This window comes from Vicia villosa, unplaced genomic scaffold (genome assembly GCF_029867415.1).
Source record: "Vicia villosa cultivar HV-30 ecotype Madison, WI unplaced genomic scaffold, Vvil1.0 ctg.000540F_1_1, whole genome shotgun sequence".
Lineage (NCBI taxonomy): Eukaryota > Viridiplantae > Streptophyta > Magnoliopsida > Fabales > Fabaceae > Vicia > Vicia villosa.
The window spans coordinates 421,732-438,058 of NW_026705248.1; the positions used below are offsets into that span (position 1 = coordinate 421,732).

Below are 16,327 nucleotides of genomic sequence, written 5' to 3' on the forward strand. Positions count from 1 at the left end.
GCGGAGGCAGAGCACGCAGTCGGATTGACGAAGAGTGACCTATTTCTGTTTTTCTGATTCTCCTTATTTTATTGCATTAGGGACAATGCTTGTTTCAAGTATAAGGGATTCTGAATGTTTTATGTCTTTATTTACTCTCTTTATTGCAATTTTCCATTCAATAAAAGCATCTCTATGGACTCTTAAGTCTTATGTGCAAAACTTTCGTGCTTATTCAAATCCTTCTATTTTCTTGAACCATAACAAAAATAAATTTGTGATTAAATGCACGACTCGACACACTCGAAAGTATGAAGGTTATATATTTCTAATATATTAAGAACCTGAGTGAAATCAAACAATATTATTACTGTCTCTATACTCTTAAACCCTCGAATATGCAAGACCGATTTGAATATCTATTATACCGAAACCTCAAACTTTAGTTTTAAAGTAGCCCTGAGTAGTTTATTTAGAAGTCGACACCGTCTTAAACACAAACTACGTAGAGAGTCTATGAATATAAGTGAATGATCCATACAATACGAGAAAATAAATTTTTCTTATGCTTTACTGTTATAGGAAATGTACCAATTAAGTTAGATGACCCTTACCCAGTCATTTAATCCAGCGGTTACAAAACCTAAGAAATTTGAAAAAGAAACTAATTGTTGGTTGGTTCAGAAGTTTTCTAGTGCTGAACTTGGTAGGGCAGACTAGGATTCGACTCCCCACAACCTACAATAAGGTGTATAAAAGGAGTATACGACAAAAATTGTGCCAGAACTCTGTGTCTAAAGGATCATACTCACTAATTGGCTGCTCTACTTGTGCGTGAAAAGATAATGGGCTTAATGTGATTGCGCGCGAATGAAATGGGTGAAACAAAGCGAAAAGAATAGGTTAAGCTATAATGGCAAGATTCAGATTGGTATGCATATGGCGGAGTTGTCTAGTGTCGTTACTGTACTTGTAGTGTTGAGATTTATCTCATAGGGTTCTAACAAAAAGAATCCGTAGCCAAGTACAACTCGAGCGACGTAATGAGCCTGCATTCAATTTTTTATTGTCCAACTGTTTTTACTGATTATTTGCTAGAGGACAAGCAAAGGTTCAAGTATAGGGGAGTTTGATAACACAAATTTACATAGCATATTTGATTTAATTCTCATAAATAATGTTAGTATTTTTCGTTTAATTAAATTACTTTATTTTAGTATTATGCTAGTATTTTTCATTGTTTCAGGTATTATGTCCATGCAAGAAGTATTTGGCCAAAGAAGAAGAAATGAAGAAATAATTGATTCAAAAGCAAATGGGAGGTGATATGGCAAAGTGGAGGTGCAAAAATAGAAGACAGAAAATGGAAAAATATGGAGCCCAGCCCACGAAGGAGCTGAAGCTCCCACCTCACACAAGTGGCGGCGCCCGCCTCCAAGGCCCAACACTTGAGGCCCACGTCTCAAGCATGGGAGACGCCCGTCCCCGCTTCTCAACAACTTGAAACGTCCGTCTTAAGACTCCTTCAAGGGGATTTCAAAACCCTAAAGTCCATGTCCCCTATTTTCTTGCCAGCACTTTCCAAGTCAAATTAAATGCCACTATATTTCAGGAAAAAAAGACTGAGACGGGCGACTTAGAGAGAGGAAACTGTTACCACTTGAATACTATATAAGTAACTTTGCAAGCACTTTGAAGGGGTCCGAGTTTTTTATCCAGCAATTGGTGTCCTGAATTTTCTCTCCGTAAATTTTCTAGAAAACTTGCATTCAACATTCTACCGTATTTCATTTATTTTTCTCACAATAATTTCTACACCGAAAATTGTTGTGTACTTTTAACTGGTCTAACCTTAAGTTAGATTTAAGTTCTTTTTATTTCCTTGGTTTTGAATTTTTTAAGAGCAATCCAACCGACCTGTGGTGGAGAGTTCAAGCATTTCGAAGATTAAAGTTTAATTCTAGTACCTTTTATTTTCAGGTTTCTTATTTATAATAGCTTTGATTTATTTAATATTATTGCATGTTATCCGATTGTATGCCACTGAATATGCCTGAATATATTAATCACAATTGTTTATGCATGTTTAATTTAAAAAGTATGTCTAGCTAAATTAATCAGATATCGGTATGTAAATTAATCTAACAGAAGGGATACGAAATAAATTGGCCTAAATAATATTTTATCGAAAATCACTTTTTCTGGTTTAGTATCCAATTAATAATATTAAAAGTTTGTTACGAGAGTAAAAACGGACTAAGGTTTAAAATCAACAGAGCATGAGTTTGAGGTTTAAACCGGATAGTGGACACTTGACATTAGTTTTAAGGACAACAAGAGCGTATTAAAACTAATTAGATTTTTATTTATTTTCAAAACGTGTTTTTAAAACTCAGCGGGACAACGAGAGCGTACGTTAGGGATTACTAGCATAATCTAAGTCAACAGAGCGAGAGTTTGAGACAATGGTTTTTAAATGGATATTATTTACATGAAAAAGGAATTCTATTGATTCTGTTGTTTTCAAAAAGTGCTTCTAAATCTAATGGGACAGCGAGAGCGTACATTATGAGTTTGGATCATAGTCTGATTCAATAGAGCGAGAGTTTGAGAAAAGGACTTTTAAATTAACAGTAATTAATGAAGGATTTTTGTTAGATTAAAAACCAGGCCAATGGAACTTCGAATTCTCTAAGTTTGACGAATTACATACCGATATCTGCCTATTAATATTTTATCTAGATCTAAGTTTTATTTTTCCTCTATAACATAATTAAAATATTGCTAGCCTTAGCTTTACATAGTAACCTTAGATAACGGTAGTTCGATTCATAGTCCCTGTGGATTCGATATCTTTTAAAACTACACGACACGACTGTGCACTTGCAATTTTTCGATTAATAGACACATAAAGTCGCGATCAATGTCAATGATGATGGTGCGTGAATTGGAATTAGTTAAATAATTCAGAGATATGAGTTTGGTGTGCGAATCAATTCCTGATAGTGTGAAATTGGGAATGTTGAAGTTGACGAGTAGTATTCTTGAAGAGATTCGAGAAGGACAAAAATCCGACTTAAAATTGGTTGAGTAATTAATATTGATTAACCAAGGTAAAGGAGGTGAATTATGAATTGATAAGAATGGTGTGATGAGATTTGGGAATAGAGTGTGCATTCCATATGTTTCCGAACTTAAGAAGAGTATCCTTAAAGAAGGACATAAAAGTGGTTTAAGTATTCATCCAGGTACTACGAAAATGTATCAAGACTAAAAGAGATTATTTTAGTGGCCTGGGATGAAGAAAGATGTTGTTGAGTTTGATTATGCTTTTTTAACTAGTCAAAAGTCGAAGGTTGAGCATCAGAGACCTTCTGGGTTAATGCAACTGTTGAACATTCCAGAGTGTAAGTGGGATAGCATTTCCATGAATTTTGTTTATATTTTATTGGAGATGTGATAGAATATAAGGAAATTGCAGTTGGAAAAGTTGTATTAGAGAGAAACTCGACAAACGTTTTTGTCAAATCATTACCTAGTTCAAAATTTAAATATTGTCTGGACTTGATTAATTTTGTTGAAGAGTAATTTTAGATTGGAGAGAAACAATTGGATGACGGGTAAAAGTTGAGCAGCATCATTAGTTTGAAATCAAGGTGTAGATTTGTGGTAAATATACCTTCAAATTTGATTTCTTAGGTTTCTATAGAGCTTGAACTTATTTAAATCATTTATTTAAATCATGCATTAAAAAAATTTGTGGTTGAAATTTCATGTACAGATAAATTCTAAATTTATTGGATCTTTATCTTTTGAATTGTTTAATGATTTACTATAAATTTAATAATTCTACTCAACTCATAATTTAATATATTTATTTTATTAAAAAATTATTAATAATTTAAATTATTTTTACAAGCTTAACTACTTTTAAAAGAGAAAATAATTTTTTTCATTATATATTTAATATTGTTGTTGGAAAAAAGTGAGAGAAATAAATAAAAATATTATTAATGAAATTTATTGCAATTAAAGATTTAAGCTTTTTTATTTTATAAAAAGATCTTAAGAAATTTATACCATGGATGATGATGTAAACTATAAATACATTGAAGTACTAAGGTAAAATCAAAATAAAAGTACTAATGCATTAAAAGCAAAGTAACCCCTTCTAATCGTACTGAAACCTGGGGAACATGTTATAAATGACATTGAACAACAATAAACAACGTATGATCTCTTTTTTATTATTTTCTCAAAAAATATTTGTTTATTATTTGTTCTGGTTAGACACATGAACAAGAACATAAACAAAAGATTTTCCTTCTATTATTAGTAAAAAAAATAAATCTAAAAGACTGCACAAATACATACACTATGAACTCACTCACCTAGATAGATAGTGTTGTGTTGGATCATGAAGATAACAATAATAATGTAGCATGCATACATACCCCTGTGGTTTTGCAACATGTAAGTGAAAGTAATTTTTTCAGATAAAAATTTAATATTGAATGCGCAACTGCAGAAACTAATCATGAAGTTTAATACAATTCAAAATAGATGGCAAAGTTTTAACACTATTACAATCAAATTAGGTTTGAATCCTGAACTTCCGATTAATCCTGTAAGAGATCATTTACCATCTGATCTTACAACTATATATTGAAAATAATATATTTTAATTTTTAATATTTTTATATCTTCTGTATCTATCTATTTGTAGATTCTCCATTATGTGTCACTTGGTATATTGAAAAAAATTGAGACTTGGATGTGATTTGTTTTGTTTTTATGCATATATAGGATAATAGCAAAAATTGAAAAATCTACACACAGCATAAAAAAGTAGTGGCTACAATTTCTCTATCAATTTCATAGTATCCCCCACTCAACCAATCCTCTTTCATTTCTTCTATCTCTCACACTCTCTTTCCTTGGACCCTTCTTAGTTCTTGCAACTTGAGTGAAAAAAGAACCAAAATTACAATTTTTTTGCATTAAAAAAACAGCCCAAAAGTAATGCTATATATTTGGAGAAAGATAATTTATTAAAGTTTGCATTTTTATTGTATTTCACCTGAATATAGTAAAGGGTAAGGGGAAAAAGAAAAACCCTTTTTTTCTTGTTCTGTGGAGAAGATGTCAAGTGGTGGATGCAGCATAGTTTGGTTCAGAAGAGATCTGAGGGTAGAGGATAACCCTGCACTTGCAGCAGGAGTTAGAGCAGGTGCTGTGGTTGGTGTATTTATCTGGGCACCTGAGGAAGAAGGACAATATTATCCTGGTAGAGTTTCAAGATGGTGGCTGAAGAACAGTTTGTCTCATCTTGATTCATCTTTGAGGAATCTTGGTACTCCTCTTGTTACCAAAAGATCAACTGATAGTATTTCTTCTTTGCTTGAGGTTGTTAAGTCCACTGGAGCCACTCAAATCTTTTTCAATCATTTATATGGTTAGTTTTTTGTTTGGTTGTTCTTATCTTATCTGAATTTATGTTGCTGAATATGATGATGCTATTGCATGATTCTGTGTTTGCTGATTCAATTTAGTTTCTATGATTATCTTGCTTTGTTAGGTTTTGCAACTGAATTATCAATTTAATCCCTAAATATATGGAATCTGTAACAACTGGGACTAATTTGACAGATTTTATGTAGTTTTAGGACTACCTATGAGGTTTTAAATATTGGTCTCATATTTCAGGTGGTCGCAGTGTGAATTTACCACAATTTGTTTTTCATCATAAAAACGGTGAATAATCATATTGATATCAGCGCCTTCTGATGATATACTTTAGGGACTAAGTACGAGAGTGATAGAAGGGAACTAAATTGATAGATTACTTTTGTTTTATTGTGTACAATTCATATATCTTTTGATTTCTCAAATATAATACTAAGATTTCGATATGTTTTGTAGCTTAGTAATATAGACAACACCATTGTAGATTGTAGAATTAATCCTTGGTTGCAACTGTTTGAGGTTTTAGTCGCCGAGTATAATCTTTCTTTGATTATAATTTTACAATTTCTTCGATTTTCTTATCGGTTTGTGGTGTATATCTTAATTCCATTCATATTAGTTGCTTTTATAATTTGCGATGATTATTTATTTAAATTTGTTTTACTGGTTTTTAAACTGTGTTAATGTGTACATTTCTATGTTACAGATCCGTTGTCACTTGTGAGGGATCATAGAGCGAAGGAAATTCTAACGGCTCAAGGAATTACCGTACGATCGTACAACTCGGATTTGTTGTATGAACCATGGGATGTGAATGATGAACATGGCCAACCATTCACAACTTTTGATTCTTTTTGGGAAAGATGCCTTAGCATGCCTTATGACCCACAAGCACCTCTTCTCCCACCTAAAAGAATTATTCCAGGTTTACTTTGTTCCTTTCTTTCTTTAGCCTCACTTTTATTTCAACTTTTTTTGATAATGGTTGTTATCTGCTTTTTTTGCCAGCTGCATAATCACTTGTGGTTCTTAATTTGGATTCTGGAATAATGAACAAACTAATCCGTATTGAGAAAAGAATACTTGCTTTAATCAGTTTAAAAGTTGCTTTTTGTAACACAGCAAAAAAGAGAAATTCCATGGTGGACCGCTTCGGACGTTACTTGAAAATCTTCTTAAACTTTAACAATGATTGATGATGGTCCTCCATGTTGTCATGTCTGAGACTATGGCTTGATCGGTGTCGATTCGATAAAAACTAGGAAAAATGAATCTGCTTGCCTCAAAGCTCAACTCATTTGTTTTTTCAATTTTTGTCAAACCAACACCGATCATGTATATGTCCTTAGTTGTGACGACGTGGAGGATCATGAACTTCAACTTTCAAAGTATTGACATCATTCGTCGTTGGGCTTTCAGAAGATTTTCACGCCGAATGTGAACGACCAATCACATAGAAGCCACCAAAGTATAATCATATCATTTACAAAAGTTATACTTTGTAGTTGTTGATTGCCTTTTCTCTTTGATGTTTTGTCGTGTTTGATGAAACATCCATCTGTTTTAACTTTGATTTGCATTCCGTTAACAATCCCGTAATGCCGCAGGTGATATATCAAGATGTCCTTCTGATACATTAGTGTTTGAAGATGAATTAGAGAAATCAAGCAACGCGCTTCTTGCTCGAGCGTGGTCACCAGGGTGGAGCAATGCGAACAAGGCATTGACGACATTTATAAACGGTCCACTGATCGAGTACTCTGTGAACCGCAGGAAAGCGGACAGCGCCACGACCTCATTTCTCTCCCCACATTTGCATTTCGGAGAAGTTAGTGTCAAGAAAGTATTCCATCTCGTCCGAATTAAGCAAGTGTTTTGGGCAAACGAAGGAAACAAAGCCGGTGAAGAAAGCGTTAACCTGTTTCTCAAGTCAATTGGTCTTAGAGAGTATTCAAGGTACATTAGTTTCAACCACCCGTATAGTCACGAAAGGCCTCTTCTTGGACACCTTAAGTTTTTCCCTTGGGTGGTCGATGAAGGATATTTTAAGGCTTGGAGACAAGGAAGAACAGGTTACCCTTTGGTGGATGCTGGAATGAGAGAGTTGTGGGCTACGGGTTGGCTTCATGATCGGATTCGCGTTGTCGTTTCGAGTTTCTTTGTTAAAGTTTTGCAGCTTCCTTGGAGATGGGGAATGAAATATTTTTGGGATACCCTTTTGGATGCTGATCTTGAGAGTGATGCTCTTGGTTGGCAGTATATATCTGGTACTTTACCCGACGGTCGTGAGTTCGACAGAATTGATAATCCACAGGTGCAATTGCTTCTGTATATAATCTAGCTTTATATTGGCCTTTTCTTATGTTTGATCATTTTCTGTTTGAATATTTTTATTTCCTTATTGGGTAAAATAAAACCACATTATGAGTTGCATTATCTTCTTACTGTTCTAAACACTTCATTGGTTTTTGAGTGGTCCTGTTTGAGTACCAGGGTTCGAACCCTGGTGATGACGTCCAACCTAGCAATATCGGCTTCTGCCAGTTTAGCTAGGATTTGCGGACTACGTGTTAGTTATTTATGTAACAAAAGATCATATAAAATCAAATTGTTAAGATTTAAGCCGTTTTCTTAAGCTATCTTGAAGAGTTTATGGAAATAAGTTAAAAACAGCCATGGACATGTCATAAGCTATTTTCATAAAATCTCTCGAACATTATCACAAATGTTAAGCTTTTTTCGGTAGATTAGTTCAAATAATTCAAACCGAACAGACCCAAGAGTTTCTAGTTGCAACCCTTTTTTCTTATATTGTCGGGTATTTCGTATGCTTACGAGGGATATAAATCTTTTCAACCCTCCAAAATCTTTTCTTATTTTATATTTCTAGTGATAGATGCACTCATTTTGGTTTATGGATTTTCAGTTTGAGGGATACAAATGTGATCCAAACGGAGAATATGTGCGACGCTGGCTACCGGAACTTGCAAGACTACCGACTGAATGGATACATCATCCTTGGAATGCACCGGAATCCGTACTACAAGCTGCAGGTATTGAACTCGGCTCAAACTACCCTCTTCCGATTGTGGAAATAGATGCAGCAACAGTGAGACTGGAAGAAGCGCTTATACAAATGTGGCAACTAGAAGCAGCTTCAAGAACTGCAGCCGAAAACGGAACCGAAGAAGGTCTTGGAGACTCTACTGAAACCGCTCCTATTGCTTTTCCTCAAGACATACAAATGGAGGAAAGACATGAACCTGTTAGGAACAATCCGCTTCACGGTACCCGGCGCTACCAGGATCAAATGGTGCCAAGTATGACTTATTCTAGAGTGAGAGCGGAAGACGAAGAAACTTCTTCCGTTCGAAACTCAGCAGGAGACAGCAGAGCCGAAGTGCCAACAAATGCAAATGCACAGCAAAATGGACAACAAAATGGACGAGAACCAATGGACCAAGGAGTGTTGCAGAATGTAAATAGAAACACTAGACAACGTCGTAATAATACTACAACTACATTTTGGCTGAGAAATGCAGCTGAAGATTCAACAGCGGAATCTTCGAGTAGTACGAGGAGAGAAAGAGACGGAGGTGTAGTTCCGGAGTGGTCGCCACAGGCTTCTAACTTCTCAGATCAATTTGTAGATGATGAAAATGGTATAGGAGCCACTTCACCTTACTTGCAGAGGCATCCACAGTCACACCAAATGATGAGTTGGACACGCCTACCTCAAACTGGGTGAGCTTTCGCGCAAAATCACCGGAAACAACTTTTTTTATTCAAGTAGTCTAGTCGCTCGAATTTCAGCCTTTAAAGGTGAATTAGTGGGATATAACGGGTTCAAACCCGCGTCCCTGCAGTCTGCAGTCCGATGTCTCTGCACAGCTATCAACTGAGTTGGCTTAACGAGACAAAATCTCCGGAAACAACTTAATTAAGCATTTATAGCATTAACTTATCATGCAAGTGTTTATGTATAAGTTATTTCTAACTAGATAAAACAAGCTCAAACTATTTGCATGTAAATTATAAGTTGTTTTGATAAATTGACTCAGAGTTTATGGAAAGAAACCGAAAACAACTGATGGACATAATTATAAATTGATTTCATAAGCTCATGCAAATAGTCTCACAAGTTTTATGCCAGTAGTCAAACTCAAACAAGCTAATCCAAACGGGTCTAAGCTTTAAGCTGTTTTCATAAGTTATTCTAGAGAGCTTATTGAAATAATCTGAAAACAGCTTAGTCACATGTCATAAGCTGTTAACTTACTGCCATTATTTTTCTTTCGCTGCAGATAAACTCACATTATATACAACGCAGACTTGAAGCAAGGGATATGGAAAATGCAATCTCACCAAGTGGGATGGAGAACATGGCATTGGAGATTACATGAAAAAGCTCATTTTGGGAAAGTGTTGACAAATTATTAACTGCTGATGTTCAATGTTTTTGGAAATTTCAGTTCATTCGCGGCAGTTTCATATCCGCATTGCTTCTTGTACAAAATGTGTAGCAGTCCTATTGTAAAGTATATATATTTTGTGTAGTGACCAGAAAAAAAACACCAACTTTTGAATCTTTGCTTTAAACTCGGGTTTGTTCTTATGATTAACGCTGATATATTTCTTTATATGATGATCCCTCCTTAGATACACTTTCTTCCCTTAAATGTAATATAGTACTACTAGCAAGGTAATGCACGAGTCACTTTTGTTTTTATGATTGCGATTAAACGCATAGTTTGTTCTGTTATGAACCGTCCACATTGTATAAGTGCTTCTGTATTTCTGATTAATTTGTAGTCATCTAAAGATTACAGATCCTCAAAAGCTTGATCAAGCTCATAGAAATTTATGGGTTAAAAAGTTAAGTGCTTATGGTATTTCACATGTGATATGGTAGTTCTGGTTGAGTTGGTTTTGTTACTCTTAGGAAAGTGTAAACTAAACTTGCAAAGATTGCTCCAATAGTTGGACCTATGATATAAACCCAAATGTTTTTGTAATTGCCTGATACTATGGCAGGGCCTAAACTCCTTGCGGGATTCATCGAAGCTCCTGTAATAGGCCTGCATAGAAAACAATCTGTTTCAATAAAGCAACATATTAGTTCAAAAAAATGTTTGCTTAGCATGTAAGTAAAATTGATATTTTTGGTTCATTGATCAGTCGATGTATAGAGTCAATATATAGATCAGATACATCAATTGTTGAATGAACTGAAAAAGTCAAATTTACTTATAATAGTGTACTATTATAATCAAAATTGATATTTTTGGTTCATTGAACGTCGATGTATAGAGTCAATATATAGATCAGATACATCCATTGTTGAATGAACTGAAAAAGTCAAATTTACTTATAATAGTGACCAGATGATTACATAAAGAGTATGATACTAAATATAGATGAATGAAGATCAGATAGTTGAGTTTGTGGTACTTACTCCTCTGTGATCAGTGGCAACACCACAAATAGTAAGCATGAATATGAAAGTGATTATGGATTCCCACAGCAATGCTTCAAGATCAGAAGTTGAATTTGAATATTGGGTCAGTGTTACACCAATATCCACTTTGTTATGATACAACACTTTCAGAGTGAGAGTGGCCAGTGTGCCACCCATTAACTGACACACCACATAAACAGGCACCTAGTAAAGGAATCATGATCCATGTCATTGAGTCATAATGATATTTCATCACTATCTTTTAGTAACAATTGAGCATGGATCTTTTGCAGAATCATATGTGGTGCAATAGACTACAAAGCTATTAGATCTTGAAAGATTAACGAATTTACAAGATTGAATAACTTTGAAGTGTATTGCACCATACATCCGTTGCAGATGATCTAAACCAAATAAATTGTGATAGATCTTCTGCAACGGCTACATGATATAGGATGTGGATTACTTACAAGTTTGAACTGAATTTTTTGGACGGCGGCTAATGCGATTGTGACAGCAGGATTGAAATGACCACCGGAGACATGACCAACCGAATATATAGCGACGGTTAAAGCTAAGCCCGAAACAGTCGCTATGCCAACAACTGTGATTGGCAGCCTCTCATTGACAAGAGCAGCACCACAACCAACAAATATAAGAATAAATGTACCCACAAATTCAGCAATAGCCTACACTTGAAAAGTTGAAGTTAGAAAATTTCACATTAGTCAAATAAACACATTATACATATTTAAAATTAACTATAACTATATATGGTTCTTCATGATTATCTTCATTTGTAGATTAATTATTATTACCTTTTGGATGCTAGATGCAAAGTGTTTAGCCTCATAGGTAGTAAATTTTGATTGCTTAGCATTTAATTCAAGGCTATGTAATGAATCAACATTAACTGAGAGTGAATCAGCCATGTTATAGCTTCAATGCCAAACTGAAAGTATTGTTCAAGTTTTGTTTACTTATATGCAGAAAGTAGGGTCTGTTGTAGTATAGTGAACTTTTTTGTCGGTTTCATTTGTGGTTATAGTGAAATAACATATCACTTGAATTATAAAAATAAATAAGTGTTACATATTAGAAACTTTTCTTGAAGGAGTTTTACTATCTATTGTGGTTCTCCCGACTCAAGAGATTAATCTCTGCAGTTGCGTGCAGAGGATACTCAGTTTTTCCCCGGAAAAAATTTCACCTTTATAATTTAGCTTTTAACTTTTGTGCACTTATATCTATTAAAATGAAAGTTGTGTTGCAGCAATAGTTTTTTAGATTAAAATAAATGTGAGTTCCACTTGTAATGCTAGGGAAAATAAGTCAAAATAATGATGTGACGCATAAGGTTAGATATTGTGCCAAGAGGAAGAAAAGCAGCGTTCCAAATCCTTTGGCCGGCAAATTGTTGTTATAATTGTTCCTTTTATGTGCGGATGTGCGGACTTTAGTTCATATTGTTTGATTTTAATACTAGTTCTTCATTGATGTGTTGATCTGAAAACATTCCATGGGCCGGCCAAATTATGATGGTTATTGGTGACGTGAAAATTTTCCAAAGAGACCATCCATGCATATATAACCAAAAGAGGAGAAAAAAAAGAAAGAGGGAGAACTCTCAAGGATCTCCAAAAACTAATAATACCCTTTTCTAAAGGATTTATATATATATATATATATATATATATATATATATATATATATATATATATATATATATATATATATATATTAAGAGTCCCACATCGGAAAATACATAGCATGAACATGTCCTTATAAGTGAGGGCAATCCTCACCCTACAAGCTGGTTTTGTAGGGTTGAGTTAGGCCCAACCACACTTCTTAATATGGTATCTAGAGCCTGCTGAGAGACAACCCTTTACCGTACTTTACCCGGTTGATCCACTGTCTTCCGGTGAGAAATTTTTGGCAAACCGTGTCATAACTCCGGTTTGTCTTCCATACATTGTCGTGACTCATTTCGGCATCCGTTTTCAAATTTTTCCAGTCACCACCGGACTGCCGTCGCCATCCGTTGTTGCCGCTTTTGTTTTCGGCGACCTTTCGGCAAACTAACCCTACCGGCAGAAACGCCTCCTCCGATCCGGCCGATCCCGACGATTTTTCCAGCTCCCCACTCGCCACCGTGCAACTGTTCCAGATCTGATACTCATGGCTACTCCTCAGAACTTTACGCCAAACTACGATGATTTTCTCAAGTGGTATCAAAATTATCAGAACTCATATTCTACTGCTTCGGTTGCACACACTGGTAATTCATCTGCTTGTCTCTCTCAATCATCTTCTCTTGGACCTTGGGTCCTTGATTCTGGTGCGTCTGATCATGTTACTGGTAATAAAAATCTTTTCACTTCCCTCTCTACCTCGGGTGTCTTACCTACTATAACTTCTGCCAATGGTTCTCAAACCCAATCTGAAGGGATTGGTACTGTTCAAATTCTACCTTCTCTCTTTGTTACTCCTGTTCTCTATGTACCTAATTGTCCATTTAATTTACTTTCAGTCAGTCGTTTAACTCGTTCTCTTGATTGTATTGTCACCTTCACTAACAGTAATGTTATCCTGCAGGATTGGAGTTCGGGACGGACGATTGGCGTCGGATGTGAGTCTCAAGGCCTTTATTACCTCTCAGTGTCATCTCCGGCTTGTTCAGCCAAAGATTCTCCACTCACTATCCATGCTCAGTTAGGTCATCCTAGTCTTCCTAAACTACAAAAGTTGGTTCCAAGTTTATCTAAGGTGTCTAATTTACATTGTGAGTCGTGTCAGTTAGGGAAACACACTCATAGTCAATTTCCCAATCGAGTCAATAAACGAGCTTCGTTCCCTTTTGCTTTAGTTCACTCCGATGTTTGGGGTCCCTCGCGTACTGTCTCTACACTAGAGTCTAGGTATTTTGTCACCTTTATTGATGATTTTTCACGTTGCACGTGGTTATTTTTGAACAATTTTACAAAGAAATAAAAACTCAGTTTGGTGTGTCTATTCGTACCTTAAGAAGTGATAATGCTCGTGAATACTTATCCCAACAATTTCAAACTTTTATGTCCAGCAGTGGTATTCTCCACCAAACATCTTGTCCTCATACACCTCAACAAAATGACGTAGCCGAAGGCAAAAATCGACATCTCGTAGAAACCACTCGGACCCTACTTCTCCATGGTAACGTTCCACTTTGATTTTGGGGAGATGCGGTGCTAACGACATGTTATCTTATAAATCGCATGCCCTCATCCGTCCTTAACGATAGAATCCCTCGTTCAATCCTTTTTCCCAATTCTCCACTTCATCCAATTCCTCCCCGCGTCTTCGGGTCCACATGTTTTGTACACAATCTCTCTCCTGGTCTTGATAAAATATCAGCTCGATCACTAAAGTGTGTCTTTCTTGGTTATCATCGATCCCAAAAAGGTTATCGTTGCTACTCACATACTTTACAACGATACCTCGTATCGGCCGATGTTACCTTCTTCGAGTCTGCTCCATATTTTGAGTCCAGTCAAGTAACTCCGGAACCCCTTCAGGACAGTACTCCCACACCTCTTCCGGCAGTCCCATTTCCAATTATTCCCGATCATTCTAGCCCTACGGTTGACCCCCCACTTCTCGCCCTCTTCAAACATATCAGCATCGTCAACCCACGTCTGTCACACCTATCCCTGAGGCAATACCTATCCCTGATACACTAACTGTCCCTGAGGTCATTGCAGACTCTCCTCCGACGCCTTCGCCATCATTGGATCCGATCCCGCAACCTGAGTCTGATCTTTCCATTGCTCTTCGAAAAGGTATACGTGAAACACGTAATCCTTCTCCACATTATATTGATTTATGTTATCATCGTCTTTCCCCTTTGCAGTATACTTGTTTGTCTTCTTTGTCTTCTGTTTCTATTCCTAATACTCCAGGTGAAGCATTATCGCACCCTGAGTGGAGGCAAGCAATGATTGACGAAATGTGTGCTCTTCAAAGCAGTGGTACTTGGGAACTGGTTCCTCTACCCCCTGGAAAATCTTTAGTAGGTTTTCGTTGGCTTTATAAAGTGAAGGTTGGTCCAGATGGTAAGATTGATCGATTTAAAGCTCGCTTGGTAGCCAAAGGATACACTCAGATTTTTGGATTGGATTACAGTGATACCTTCTCGCCTGTAGCCAAGATGGCATCTATTAGACTTCTTATAGCCATTGCTGCCATTCGACATTGGCCTCTTCATCAACTTGACATCAAAAATGCCTTTTTACATGGTGATCTTGAAGAGGAAGTATATATGGAGCAACCACCTGGGTTTGTTGCTCAGGGGGAGTCCTCAAATATGGTTTGTAGGCTACACAGGTCTCTTTATGGTCTTAAGCAATCTCCGAGAGCTTGGTTTGGCAGATTCAGCACTGTAGTACAACAGTTTAGTATGGTCCGTAGTAAAGCTAATCATTATGTGTTTTATCGTCACTCTGCCAAAGGGTGTATCTATCTTATTGTATATGTGGATGATATTGTCATAACTGGCAGTGATCAGCAAGGAATACTCCAGTTAAAACAACATCTTTCAAATCAATTTCAGACAAAAGATCTTGGTAAACTCAGCTATTTCTTAGGTATTGAGGTAGCCCAATCTAAAGATGGTTTGGTGATTTCTCAGCGGAAATATGCTATGGATATTTTGGAAGAAACAGATTTGTTGAACGCTAAACCAGCTGATACTCCTATGGATCCAAGTGTCAAACTCCTACCCAATCAGTGGGAGCCCCTATCTGACTCAGGAAGGTATAGGAGATTGGTTGGAAAGTTGAATTATCTCACAATCACTCGTCCCAACATTTCTTTTGCAGTTAGTGTGGTAAGCCAATTCTTAAATTCTCCTTGCCAAGAACACATGGATGTTGTTGTCCGGATTCTAAGATACATCAAATATGCTCCAGGAAAAGGCCTTGTGTATGAAGATAAAGGACATACTCAGATAGTTGGATACTCCGATGCTGATTGGCCAGGGTCACCCATTGATAGACGATCCACCTCTGGGCATTGTGTACTTGTTGGAGGAAACCTTATATCCTGGAAAAGTAAGAAACAAAATATAGTTGCAAGATCAAGCGTCGAGGCAAAGTATAGGGCCATGGCAATGGCTACATGTGAACTCATTTGGTTAAAACAGTTGCTCAAAGAACTTCAAATTGAAGAAGCAAGACCAATGACACTTGTTTGTGATAATCAAGTTGCATTGCACATTGCTTCAAATCCAGTCTTCCATGAGAGGACCAAACACATTGAGATAGATTGTCACTTTGTCAGAGAGAAGATTGAATCAGGTGACATTGTCACAAGCTTTGTCAACTCCAACGATCAATTAGCATATGTGTTTACAAAATCCCTGCGAAGTCCCAGAACTAATTATATATG

The 16,327-nt window shown here is 36.2% G+C and overlaps 2 protein-coding genes across 4 annotated transcripts; one reads left to right on the forward strand and one right to left on the reverse strand.

Moving 5' to 3' along the window:
- Positions 1–4,877: 4,877 nt before the first annotated feature.
- On the forward strand, positions 4,878–10,085 carry LOC131629253 (cryptochrome-1-like). 2 transcript variants are annotated; one of them, XM_058900053.1, is made up of 5 exons: positions 4,879–5,434; positions 6,152–6,370; positions 7,053–7,759; positions 8,372–9,189; positions 9,750–10,085. In XM_058900053.1, exons 1-5 carry the CDS (start codon positions 5,122–5,124, stop codon positions 9,751–9,753), a joined length of 2,061 nt encoding a protein of 686 aa, XP_058756036.1. In that variant the 5' UTR covers positions 4,879–5,121; the 3' UTR covers positions 9,754–10,085. The 2 variants fall into 2 exon arrangements, with proteins under 2 accessions (XP_058756037.1, XP_058756036.1); XM_058900054.1 differs by lacking the exon at positions 9,750–10,085 and having other exon boundaries at positions 4,878–5,434; positions 8,372–9,193.
- A 142-nt stretch (positions 10,086–10,227) lies between these two features.
- On the reverse strand, positions 10,228–11,837 carry LOC131629254 (nodulin-26-like). 2 transcript variants are annotated; one of them, XM_058900055.1, is made up of 4 exons: positions 11,722–11,837; positions 11,374–11,592; positions 10,901–11,107; positions 10,228–10,523 (listed from the first exon to the last, which is right to left on the reverse strand). In XM_058900055.1, exons 1-4 carry the CDS (start codon positions 11,833–11,835, stop codon positions 10,314–10,316), a joined length of 750 nt encoding a protein of 249 aa, XP_058756038.1. In that variant the 5' UTR covers positions 11,836–11,837; the 3' UTR covers positions 10,228–10,313. The 2 variants fall into 2 exon arrangements, with proteins under 2 accessions (XP_058756038.1, XP_058756039.1); XM_058900056.1 differs by having other exon boundaries at positions 10,355–10,539.
- Between the last annotated feature and the right edge of the window lie 4,490 nt (positions 11,838–16,327).